General features: G+C 32.6%; 1 protein-coding gene across 1 annotated transcript in view; it reads left to right on the forward strand.

Moving 5' to 3' along the window:
- The first annotated feature begins 845 nt into the window (after positions 1–845).
- The window catches only part of abcc3 (ATP-binding cassette, sub-family C (CFTR/MRP), member 3), a 44,241-nt gene continuing 31,691 nt past the window's right edge, over positions 846–13,395 (forward strand). Inside the window, 9 exon segments of the mRNA XM_042736032.1 lie at positions 846–1,047; positions 1,129–1,254; positions 1,672–1,800; positions 3,562–3,687; positions 3,921–3,982; positions 4,740–4,895; positions 6,788–7,021; positions 8,331–8,508; positions 12,327–12,485. Coding sequence (XP_042591966.1) covers positions 1,018–1,047; positions 1,129–1,254; positions 1,672–1,800; positions 3,562–3,687; positions 3,921–3,982; positions 4,740–4,895; positions 6,788–7,021; positions 8,331–8,508; positions 12,327–12,485 — 1,200 coding nt within the window. The 5' untranslated portion in view covers positions 846–1,017.

Raw genomic sequence — 13,395 nt, forward strand, 5'->3', positions numbered from 1 at the left:
CATCACAATTGCATTATAATGTGCATAATGAAAAATGGATATTTACTTTAAGATTTGCCGCTGATGAACAGATTTAACACTTGTTATTTTTTTTGTGATTTTAAAGATTAACTTTAAGTGAGAGTGGAGGATGGCAAAGATAATCTAAATGTAAAAATAGGAGAAACGAGCATAATCACTTGATAAATGTCCAATATCAAATGATACATTTAAAAAACTAATATTAATTAATTAATTATAGTACCGATTTATTATACACTCCTAAAGGATGCACATTCATATTCCTGAACTACTGTGTGTGTAATTTATTTATTTATTTTTAATATTCATGTTTCTGCTTATATTGTGAGTTCCAATGTAATTTATTATTTTTTATTATAATTTTGAAAAATATTTATAAATATTGATATTTCTGTTTATGCTATGAGTTCTAGGTTATTTATTTTTTATCATAATTAAAAAATCATACATATTCATAGTTCTGCTTATATTGTGAGTTCTAATGGAATTTTTATTTCATCAGAAGTTTGAAAAGCATTCAAAGTATGCATATTTATTCACTTCATATATTAACTTGAGCTCATAAAGAGACACCATGCTCTACTACAGGACAGCTCAGATATTATATATTGATTATAAAAATGTATGATAATCTTAATATTGTTTGTGCATTTTTACAAATTGAATTTTTATTTTTGTGTGCTTTTTTGAAGAGCATGATGCTCGCAAGATCATGGGTTTGATTCCCACCGAAATTCCCATGCATGATTCAAATTGAATAGACTCCCATTCTTTGTGGGACTGTACATACTGTATGATATCATGTAGCTTGGGGACTGTGAATCTGAATTGATCTTGGTGTTCCCTCAGGACTCCAATCTCACGAAGCACACAGACCTGCCGGATCTCCCAGCATGCTTTCAGCTGTCCGTCCTGCCATGGAGCCCCTGCATCTACCTGTGGCTCACGTCTCCTTTCTACATCCTCTACCTCAAGAGGAACAACAGAGGCTACATCATGATGTCTATACTGAACAGAATCAAAACGGTGGGGGATGTGAACGTCTCTGAGGTGTGCTGGAGTTCTCTGCTATCTCTTTGTAATAATCCGTTGTATCTGCGTGTGCAGGTTCTCGGCTTGATATTGTGGATCGTATGCTGGACAGACCTGTTTTCTTCATTTCACGAGATGAGCCAGAATCAGTCTAAACCCCCAATATATTTCGTTACTCCTCTAATAGTTGGCATGACAATGGTAAGTGTGAATATGTTGGTTGTGTCCAGATCTCTCAAGTCCAAAAAAGACTTTCATTCAACAATGGCTTGTTCTCATAACCTCCACTCATGTCTAAAATCAGATCAACGTGAACATGAAGCACATGATTTGTTTTGTAGGCTTTTGATTTTGAGTTGCTTTGGTAGGCTTTTGTTTTTTTCACAAGTGATCTAAAAGAAATCTAAAAGCAGTCCGATTACATTGCCTAAAATGTGTAATGTAGTGGATTACATTACTAGCTACAAGTTTTAGCATGTAATGTGGAACAAATAAATATTCTAATAAAATGTACAGTATGACTCCACTTATATCTAAAAGTCAGTATACTGTATGTGCTCAGAAGGAAGGTGTATCTCAGTGTTTTGTGAGACTTTCGCTGTCTTTTCTCTCTTTGAGCTGTTAGCCACGTTCCTGATCCAGTACGAGAGGCTGAAAGGAGTGCAGTCGTCCGGTGTGCTCTTCATATTTTGGACGATCTCAGTGTTGTTTGCCATCGTGCCTTTCCGCTCCAAAATCATGTATCAGGTCAGTATGTCCGTTTTAAGCAGATATTCCATTAAGGAGTCTAACCATGGAAACTGCTCTGGCAGCACAGTCATCTCTCAGTAAAGTGCGACTCTCTCCCCTTTCTGCACTTTTCCCTCCCGTTTTATTCCTCACATGCATCTTTTGACCTACATGTTGAGCTTTTTCTCGGCTCTGAAGGAGTTCAGTTAAGGCCATGACTGTTTTGAGAGAATAGGGCTGCTGTTGTTCCTAAAACCTGCTTCAAGACAGCTTATCTAACTCACAGAGCAACAAACATAGCTCAAGGCTGCCGCTGTTTTTCCAAGTCAAATAAGTCTGATTCTTGCTCCTGGTTATGACAAATGCCATCTGATTTAGAATTTTGAATAATCACTTTTATGCACTTGACAGACGCTTTTATTCAAAGTGAATCGCATTGCATTTAAAGTATATTTATTCACATCCTGCGTTCCCTGGGGACTGAACCCATGAACTGAGATGCCATGCTCTGCAGGAACACTCAAATATTGTAACTAGAAATATATAATGATATTAGGAATGTTTGTGCATGATGCATTTTTCAGATATATTAATTTAATTATATTATATTGTTTGTGTGCATTGTGCATTATGCACTTTTTTAGATATATTAATATAATAATAGTTATATTGTCTGTGCATCCTTTGCATTATGCATTTTTCAGACATATTAATTTAATAATATTAGTGCTGACAAACGATTAATCACGATTAATCGCATCCAAAATAAAGGTTTTTGTTTACATAATATATGAGTGTGTACTGTGTATATCTATTATGTATATATCAATACAAACAAACACGTGCATGTATATATTTAAGAAAAATATGTTGTGTTTATATATCAAATATATTTATATATAATAAAAAATATAATAATATATACATGTAAATATTTAAAAGATATATACTGTATGTTTGTGTATTTATATATACATAATAAATGAACACAGTACACATACATATTATTATCGCGATTAATCGTTTGACAGCACTAAATAATATTCATATTTTTTATGCATGTTTTGTATTTTGAGTTTTCAGTTATATTTCATGCTGTTAATGTTGCTTGTGCACGTTGTGCATTATACATTTTTCAGATATATTAATTGAATACCATTATTATTATTTATGCATGTTTTCCATGATGTTTTTTAGATGTATTAATTTATTCATTGTTTGTGCATGTTGTGCATTTACATTTTTCAGATATATTAATTTAATAATATTAACATGGCTCATGCATGTTTTGCATTCCAAATTGTCAGATAAATAATTTAATAATATGAATAATGTTTGTGCATGTTGTGCATTTACTTTGTTTAGATGTATTAATGAATATTAATATGTGCATTATACATTTTTTCATATATTTTATCAAATGGTGTTTTGGTCATAAAGATTCATTAGTTTTAAAATACTTTCCTCTGTAAGCATGATGAGGATATACAGCTAAAAGTTAGCTCTTTGTAGGTCAATTTCTTCAAAACATTGGGACATTATTCAGAACATCACTCATTGTTTGAGCGTCTCGTCCTTCCTGACAGACAGCGTGACTGATGGCGTGAGTGTGGGGTGAAAGCCTGATGTGAACAGGCTTGGTCTGACATTGTGAAATCAAATAAGATATCATAAAGAGCAGGGTTGTGTGGAATAAGGACACGCTCAGGGCTGAGGGCGTTTGTGATGTGGCGTAGAGATGTTATGATTACTTGATAAAGCAGCGTTCTCTGTTTTCAGAACGGGGTCGAAGACAAGCTGCGGTTCACCACGTTCTACATTTACTTCGGCCTCACCCTGATTCAACTCATCCTCTCATGCTTCAATGAAAAGCCTCCTCTCTTCTCCAGCGTGGTCACAGATCCTGTAAGTGTGTGTGTGTGTGTGTGTGTGTGTGTGTGTGTGTGTGTGTGTGTGTGTGTGTGTGTGTGATCTAGGCCCAGTGGTAACCGTCATGCTTTCAAAATACAAGATTGAATAAAAGAATGATTTAGTGCCATCAACTGTGGATTATGTGGATCTTTGAACATTAGAAAGCTCATGGAAAGTTCAGAACAGCAAACTAAAAAATGTCTGCGGTGTTTTTATTGGATTTTCAGAATGCTTGTCCAGAAATAACTGCTGGTTTCCTCTCCAAAATGACCTTTTGGTGGTTTACTAGGTGAGTAATATGAAGTAAAATATAATCAAATATACAAATATAAAATAAAGTAATAACAGTGGCTGTCCAGCTGTTCTCACAACTTACACTAATGTTTTTTTTTTTAAGTTATATAAATATTAGGACAAGATGTTCCTAAAGTAATGTTTATGGAACATTCTTATAGCTTGGTATACATTCTGAATATACATTCAACTCTATGATGATATTTGTACATGACAAGTAAAGTGGACTTTTTAATGTTCTTAGAACATTCAAATACTGTTACATTTGGGGTGAAAATAAAGTTAGTAGAATGTTGTAAGAAATGTTTTTGTAACCTTTAAACAACGTTCAAATCAAGAAGAATAAAAGTGGATATTTATAAATTTTAGAAACATTCCACAACAGTTTCCACAACATTTTTATAACGTCAGTTTGTTTAGTTTACATTGCTTTTGGCCCAAATGTTTTTCTCAAACCAAAGTGTAAGATTTAAAGGGATAGTTCACCAAAAAGCTGACATGGTCTCATGTCGTTCTCAAACCTCTAGGACTTTCTTTCCTCTCTGAAACATAAAAGAAGAAATTTAGCGAAATGAATAGGTTCTTCAAAATATCTTCTTATTTGGATTCTGTAGAGGATAGAAAACATGGGGATGAGTAAATGATGACAGAATGGTGAACTGTCCCTTTAAATCGACATAAACAACAAAAATAAAAGCACTGAAAATGACTGTCCAATGCTAGACGAATTCTTGTTTTAAGGTGTTTCTAAGACAGATTTTTGTTTGTGTTTTGAATGATTGTGATATTCCAACATTAGTGTTGTTTTGGGATGTTTATGTCTGGTCGCTGAACAAGCAAGACAGTTCCGAGCTGGTGGTTCCCAATCTGCTCAATGAATGGGAGGTGGAGAAATCCAAAGCACAGAGGTATACATTCAAACAGAAAAGGAAGATTTTCATTTTTTTCAGGGGCAGAGATTTCACGATCACTGTCACATTGGGTAAATTAAAAAGGTTGTGAGTGTCATTTCTTGTTTACAGTAAGTAACACTAAGCTCCAGGATGTTTTCCAAAATTCCAAATTCCATTTTTTTTTTCCAGTTGCAATTGTGTGATTAATGTGCCCATTTTTGGTGAGTGACCTTGTAAGCATGCTTTTAAATGAGCTAAAAAGTCTTAAATGACAGCAAAAAACTGTGAGAAAACCGGATATCTGTCAGATCCACGTTATGTGCATCAAGTTTTAAAGAGACAGCGCTGCTTTTAAAGTGAAACCTGCTGCAGTCTGTCATTAGGCGTGTTTCCATTATAGATTTGCGTAAAACTTTGGCGATATTTTATAAATGTCGATAAAAAAGTATTGTGAAATGACTGCGTTTCCGTTAACCAATTTTATGCGACTAAAACGGACTAAAACGTAACCTTTTGCCTCTCGCGATTAGTCATGGCAATGGATTTTGGTGGGATTTTGACAGATTGACAGATGTTTATTCAAAGGAGGCGTATGCGTGTATGTTTACAGAAGCAGCACAGAGAGTCGCTTCAGAAACATGCGTGGTGCAGCTGGAATAAACCATAGACCGCAATCAGCTTCTGTGGTCTTCAGCACCGCAGACGTGTGCAGTGTAAATTGTCTAAGCAATAATGGTAGGGAAAGCCCCTTATACTGGAGCGCTGCCACTTATGAAGTGTTTCATGGAGGTTATAGTACACTGAAAAATGATCATATGACTTTTTACATACGCCATGTTACCGGTAAATGAAAAAAAAAAAAAAAAAAAAAAAAAAACCTTTCCATTGCAGCTTTGCAAATTATATATTTTTCGCATTGCCTGGAAAAACCACCTCATGCGAGCGTAAAAACTTTTTTGCGATATATGGGCGTTTTTGCGAAATCAATGCTTTTCCGTTAGCCGTATTTTCAATTCGCAATTTCAATTTGAGCAATTTGAAGGATAATGGAAACGCGCCTATTGATGGAAATGCAAAGAGCAAAAGAAAATGTATCGTTTAAAAATATAATTTAAATATTTTAATGAAATATAATTTAAATGTGTAGTTTTATCTGAAGATTGCATTGAGTTCGCTTAAATGAAAAGTTCTAATATTTTTCAAAGCCTATTGAATGTTAAAAAAAATGGCTATCAGTTATACTGTAATGTTGAATTTCTATAATTAATGGCTAATATTGAGGGGAAAATGCATTTAATAGAGACATCATTCAGTAGCAGTATTGCTATTAATGATGTTTTAATTAATAATAGGCTACTAAGTAAAAAGATGCCATTAAACACATATTTAACATATACCTTCTTTGTTGTTCCTACATTCATTTGGAAATTCAATGTGAAATGACAATATAACTATATTAATATGCAATTAATTGTTATTAATTACACAAAAATTTGTGATTAGTTCATTTTTAAATCGACTGACAGCCTTCCTAATTAATTGAATTTGTCAAAACAACTTAACGTAATACTTTTTAAAAAAAATTCTGTTGTGTATCGTAATTTTTAAATGTCAAGTTTATGATGAGCTTCTGTTTTCATCACTGTGATATATTAATAAAAAAATACGGTTATTATGCACAAGCAACGTTTTGAAACGGTGTGAAAAATAGTTATTTTTGAAGGTGTTTTTGGTGCCGCTAGTGCAGAATGACACGTGAGTCCAGGTTCAGCTTCGTGATTTGATTTCCCAAAACTGATGCATTTACATTCATGCTTCTGTCTGAAGCGACTTACATTAAACTCTTGTTTATTTGTTCAGTTCATGCATTCACCGGGAACCGAACCCGTTCTTGTTTTTCTGTGCAGTGAGCCGAGTGTGAAGGAGCAGGCCGCGTTTAGGAAGGCAGGCCCGGACGCTGAACCCAACCATGTGAGCGTCAGTCCGGAGGAGGAGGAGGTTCTGCTGTCTAAGAGGAAGGAGGTGCGACAGCCTTCGTTCCTGCGGGCCCTTCTCAGGGCCTTCGGGCCCTACTTCCTCATCGGCTCCGCTTTCAAACTGCTGCAGGATCTCATTACCTTCGTGAACCCTCAGCTGCTCAGGTGAAGTCGCTGCTGCTTTATTCCCAAACAAAGAGGAACACTAGAGTCATAATTAGTTATGATTTTATGATGGGAAGGTAGTGATATCGCACTCATCAGGATAAAGCTGCCAGTAAGTGACGTTTACGATGACGTTTGCTCTGTTGCACTGGTTATTAACCGAAGATGTTCACAGGGTTGTGACGAGCTTCTGTTTTCATTCATGGTAGCTGCTGATATTATGATTCATAACTGATATATTAAAGGGATTGATTTAGTCAGATCAGCTGTAATATTATTTGTATGTTCCGTTAACATTTACCTAGACCTGGGTTTTATTACACGCATGGATTTATTTCGTTTGCTTATAACAGGAAGAGCAAACATGAATTACGCAGATTAGATGGAATGTGATGTAAAAATTATCTTTTATATTGCTGTTTTCCATAGAAGCCTGCAGAATCATTTGCATGTTGTTTTACTTTCCTCACATATGCTCTTCACACTCTCTGCCTGTGTTTTGCAATGCAAACAGAATGCAAATATGTTTCTCTACAGTCCTTTTTACTATTTTGAAACAGGCACTTCTAGTCAAAAGTTTGAAATAAATAAGCATTTATTGGATCAAAAATACAGTAGACTTGAGAAATATTATTACAGTTTAAAATACTTGTTTTCTATGTGAATATCTTTTACACTGTAATTTATTCCTGCGATCAAAGCTGAATTTTCAGCATCATTACACTTAGACTTCAGTGTCACATGATCTTTCAGAAGTCATTCTAATATGCTGATTTGCTGCTCAAGAAACATTTCTGATTATTATCAGTGTTGAAAACAGTTGTGCTGCACAATATTTTTGTGGAGACTGTGATGCATTTTATTTTTCAGGATTCTTTGATGACCAGAAAGTTCAAAAGAGCAGCATTTATTTGAAACAGGAATCGTTTGCAACATTATAAATGTCATTACTGTCACTTTTAATCAGTTTAATGCAAAAAATAAAAAATATTTTTTTCTTTTTCTTTTATATCTCACTTGTGACACTGAAGACTGGAGTAATGATGCTGAAAATTCAGTTTTGATCATAGGAATAAATTACATTTTAACAGATATTCACATGGAAAACAGCTATTTTAAATTGTAATAATATTTCACATTTTTTACTATATTTTCGGTCAAATAAACGCAGACTTAGTGAACAGACGAGACTTCTTTCAAAAAACCTTTCAACCCCAAACTTTTGCCTGGTAGTGTCTACAGTTGATAATTTATGGAAACCACAATGCAGAGAGGTGTGTTTTTAACGTGATTCTCCTTTCATTGTCAGGATGTTGATTGACTTCACCAAACAGTCCAATGCCCCGCTGTGGTGGGGTTACTCGCTGGCGTTCATGATGTTCGGCACTTCCCTCTTACAGACCCTCATCTTGCATCAGCACTTTCAGTACTGCTTTGTCACGGGCATGAGGCTGCGCTCGGGAATCATCGGAGCCATTTACAGGAAGGTACAGATGTCTCTCTGAGAATAAAGACTTGCTCAGACCAGCACAAATCTATGTTCTGACAGGACTGGTTCATGCTGGTTAGTGCTGGCCGACCAGGAGAGTCTTTCCAGTGAGGTGACTGACTGAAAGTGCTGTGGGTTAAAGGGATTGTTGACTCAAAAATTGGTGTCTTTTACTTGCAAACCTGTGTGACAAAAAATATTTTAATATTTTATGTTAAATATAGATATCTTATATATAGATATATTAAAGAAGTTTTTTTGGATGTCAGTGGACTCATTTTTCAGAACACCTTCTTTTGTGTTACACAGAAGAAATAAATGCATAATACATAAAAGTAATGCAATATTTAATGAGTAAACATTTTTGGTGAACCATATATGAGACCCTTGACCACGAAACCATTCATAAGGGTCAATTTTTCGAAATTGAGATTTATTCATCATCTGGAAGCTGAATAAATCAGTTTCCCACTGATGTGTGGTTTGTTAGGAGGACAATATTTGTCTGAGATACAACTATTTGAAAATCTGGAATCTGAGGGGGCAAAAAAATCGAAATATTGAGAAATTAATCTTTAACGTTGTTCAAATGAATTCTTAGCAATGCATATTACTAATCAGTAATTAAGTTTTGATATATTTATGGTAGGACATTTACAAAATAACTTTATGGAACATGATCTTTACTTAATATCCTAATGATTTTTGGCATAAAAGAAAAATCAATAATTTTGACCCATACAATGTATTTTTGGCTGTTGCTACAAATATACCCCAGAGACTTAAGACTGCTTTTGTGCTCCAGGGTCACATTTTTTTAAAGCACTTTATAGGAGTAAATAATGAGAACTATATAATTATTCTAAATATTATAGTACATAGTACATACAAATATTGCTTACAGGTCTGGAACCTGTGGATTTTTTTTCCTGCCATGGGATAAAAAAAAAGTATTGAAAATTACATTATCTCACAATTCAAACTTTTATCTTGCAATTCAGAGATATTTATAAACACAGAATTGCATGACAGAAAGTCAGAATTTTGCAATAAAAGTTGCAGTTATCAGTTTTAGTTTTAATTCTATGGCTGAAACAATAAATTGCCAGATACAAACTTGCAATTGCAAGAAAGAAAATCAGAATCCTAAGATTAAAAAGTCATAGTTAGCATTTTTTATTGTTTATTCATTGGAAAAAAATGATCTTCCAGATAGGAACCACATGAGTAAATGATGACAAAATGCAAGTTATACAGTAGGGTTTTGACAGTTCATAGATTATACTAGAAACTGTACCTTTCCAAACTCAAATGAACTTTCCATGCTCTAGTATTACAGGTTTAGTTATTATTATTATAAATGTAGTTGGGTTCATATGATACATGTCAGAGAAAGTGTGCTGAGTCCCAAGGAAAACTCTAAACACTGATATTTGAGCTTATATCAACAGATACTTGCACTTGAATGTGTTATTCCTGCTCTGACTGTAATGCTGTGACTGTCAGAAGCAAGAGTTACGTTTACAATCCTTCTGGCGCATGTTGTGAGATAAAGGCTGAATTACTTCACAGTAATTATATACACATAACGCTGGAAAACATGCTTATTCTGTGTGACAGTACGGTTTGCTTTTTATTTGCACTCACAGTTTATCAACCTTTTAAAAAAATGCAATGCAAAATAAGATGCGCTGAATAAAGGAACAATATTTTAATGTTAATTTCAGCATGACATTGTGTTTAGAGTCACGATGACAGACGGTGATCTAAATAAACTCCAGCCTTTGTGTGATTTTGCCGTCTGACCTCTGCTCTACTGCTCTACTCCACATGAGTAAACAAATAGAATAAAAGAAAGATTTGAGTTGTGTTAGGTGTGGTGTAGGTGTGACGGTGCACTTTCACACACGTGCACTTTTACCCAGATCTGCGTAATAACCGAATGCTGCTGAACTCATGGGTGTGAAATATTCCTGAAATTCTGCTTCATCACTGGATATTGCATTAGAAAAAACATTGAAATGCATCACCAGTTCAATGCAATAACTAATTTGATATATACTGTGGTACTGAAGGGCTAGCATGTTCGTATAGCATGTTTGTATGAGATGTAGATGGTATTCCATATTACATCAAAGAAATCAAGTCCAAAACATAGTACAAACTTTTGTTCACATCTTTTTTAGTAGAAACTGTTTTAGGTTTTTATTGCTCTGTTGGTTTAGACCTTCTGTGGAAGATAAGCTGCAAAAAAAATAAATAACCTGAACACTGTAAAAAATAGTCCACGAAAATATAAAACAGGGTTATTTGCTCATTTTTGATGATTTTTAAAAAATTGTAATCCTAAATAGTGGTGTCAAAGTTACAACCTACATTGTATGTATTTATTATTATTTATTACAACATTTTTAATCATGTTAAATTAAATTATGTTAATCGTTTTTGCATTATGACAATAAAAATAACTATTTTTTACACTGTTTTGGTTTGTGGAAACCTGTTTAACAACTACAGAGATATTATTATTATTATTATTATTATTTATTATAAACTTTAAATTGATTTGCTGACGACAAAATTTAGTTGAAATTAATTAAATTAGTAGTTGTTTATGCATTATGGCAATGAAAATAAATATTTTTACAGTTTATGCTGGTTTGTGGAAACCTGTTTGACAACAACAGACATTATTTATTTTTATTTATTATTTTTTTATCCACTTTAAATTACTTTGGCAGAAAATCAAGTTGCAAAGTAGAAATGAAATGATTAGTTGTTATTGGATTGTGACAATAAAAAATAAAGACTTTTATTATGTTTACTGGTTTGTGGAAACATGTTCCTCAGATACAGAAATATTATGTATTATTATTTATTATGAAACTTTTTCAACCACTTTATATTGAATTGTTAATGTAAAATCTAGTTAAAATCGAAGTAGAAATGAAATTATTAGTTGTTTTTGGATTGTTTGACAACAGTAAAGATTGATGAACTACTTTAAATTACAGAAAACAGAGTTGAAAGTGAAGCAGAAATGAAATTATTAGTTGTAATTGAATTGTGACAATGAAAAGAAAGTTTTTATTGTATATGTTTGTGGAAACCTGTTTGACAGCTACAGAGATATTATTTATTATTACTTATTACTGAACATTTTAAGCAGCTCGAAATTTATTTACAGCTTTATTATTATTAATCGCTAACCTTTTTTGGCCACTTTAAACTGAATTATCCTAAAAAAGGTTGATAAAATCAATCTGAATTCAAAGTAAAAATTAAATTATTAGTTGTTTTGTATTACGAGAATGAAAAGAGAGATTTTTCCAGTTTATGCTGATTTGTGGAAGCATTACAGAATTGTTATTTATAGTGCTCTGAAATGATTAATCGCGATTAATCGCATCCAAAATAAAAGTTTTTGTTTACATTATATATGTATGTGTACTGTGTATATTTATTATGTATATATAAATACACACACATACAGTATATATTTTAAAAATATTTACATTTATGCAATTATATATTCATATTCTTATATTTTATATTATATATAAATATATTTAATATATAAACATAACATATTTTTCTTAAATATATATATATATATATATATATGCATGTGTGTGTATTTATATGTACATAATAAATATACACAGTATACACACATATATTATGTAAACAAAAACTATTTCGGATGCGATTTATTCGCGATTAATCGTTTGACAGCACTAAGTTATTTATTATTATTTATAGTTGAATCACCGATGCATACGGTGCAGTTTCTGACAGTTTGTGGTGTCTCTGCAGTCTCTAGTGATCACGAACGAGGCCAAGCGCTCGTCGACGGTGGGTGAGGTGGTCAACCTGATGTCTGTGGATGCCCAGCGGTTCATGGATCTCACCACTTTCCTCAACATGCTGTGGTCAGCGCCGCTGCAGATCATCCTGGCGCTCTTCTTCCTCTGGCTGTTGTAGGTTTGGATGCTTATTGTGCTTTCTGTTTTGTTAATGTTGATGGTGTTCTTATGGTATTTTTATTTTATTTAATTTGTTGCAGTTTTGTTCTTAAAAGAGATGGTCAATCATGCATAGTGATTGATGGCTTTTAAAAGAGAATTTAGGGTTTTTTTAACATTAAGGTATGTATGTAAGGGAACATGTCTTAAAAACCATGAACAAAACCGTAAAGAAAAGTAAAAAACAAAGGTTTGTGTTGAGCGCCTTGTGTTTTGAGGTGTATTATTGATTTCCGAGAACCATTGAAAATCAAGACATTTAGTTTAAAATGGTCAATTTTTTTTGTTCGGTCAATATCATGTTAATAATATTGTTGATTGGGGTTATTATCATTAATGAAACCTTATCTAAAACCATAAAAAAAAAATGTTGCTGCTTGAAATTAAATTAATTGAAATAAAATACTGAAACTGCAAATTTTTGATTTAGTTTAACTTGAAGTACTAGAATAACTAAAACTAAAGAAAATTCATAAATCAATTGACTGGTAAAAATAATGATTATTATTAAATTAATCATTCTTAAATTTATAAATAAATTAATAAAGGTATAGAGACATTAAAATAAAATAAAAAACTAATGAAAATGACCATTTTAGCAAAAATGAAAGTGAAAATAAAATTTATAAAAATGTAAAAAATGTTTTTACTTGTAATAAAATAAACATTAATTGAAATAAAGTACTGAAACTTATTTTTATTTCATTTATTTCATTTAGTAGCCAATGCAAAGGCAAAATTTCTCATTTTCTTTTAGATAACTAAAACTAAAGAAAAATTCATAAATAAATTAATTGTTAATATGAATAATTATAAATAATTTAAACATTCTTAACACATTTTAATTTATTAATACATTA

Source organism: Cyprinus carpio, chromosome B12 (genome assembly GCF_018340385.1).
Source record: "Cyprinus carpio isolate SPL01 chromosome B12, ASM1834038v1, whole genome shotgun sequence".
NCBI classification, from domain to species: Eukaryota; Metazoa; Chordata; class Actinopteri; order Cypriniformes; family Cyprinidae; genus Cyprinus; species Cyprinus carpio.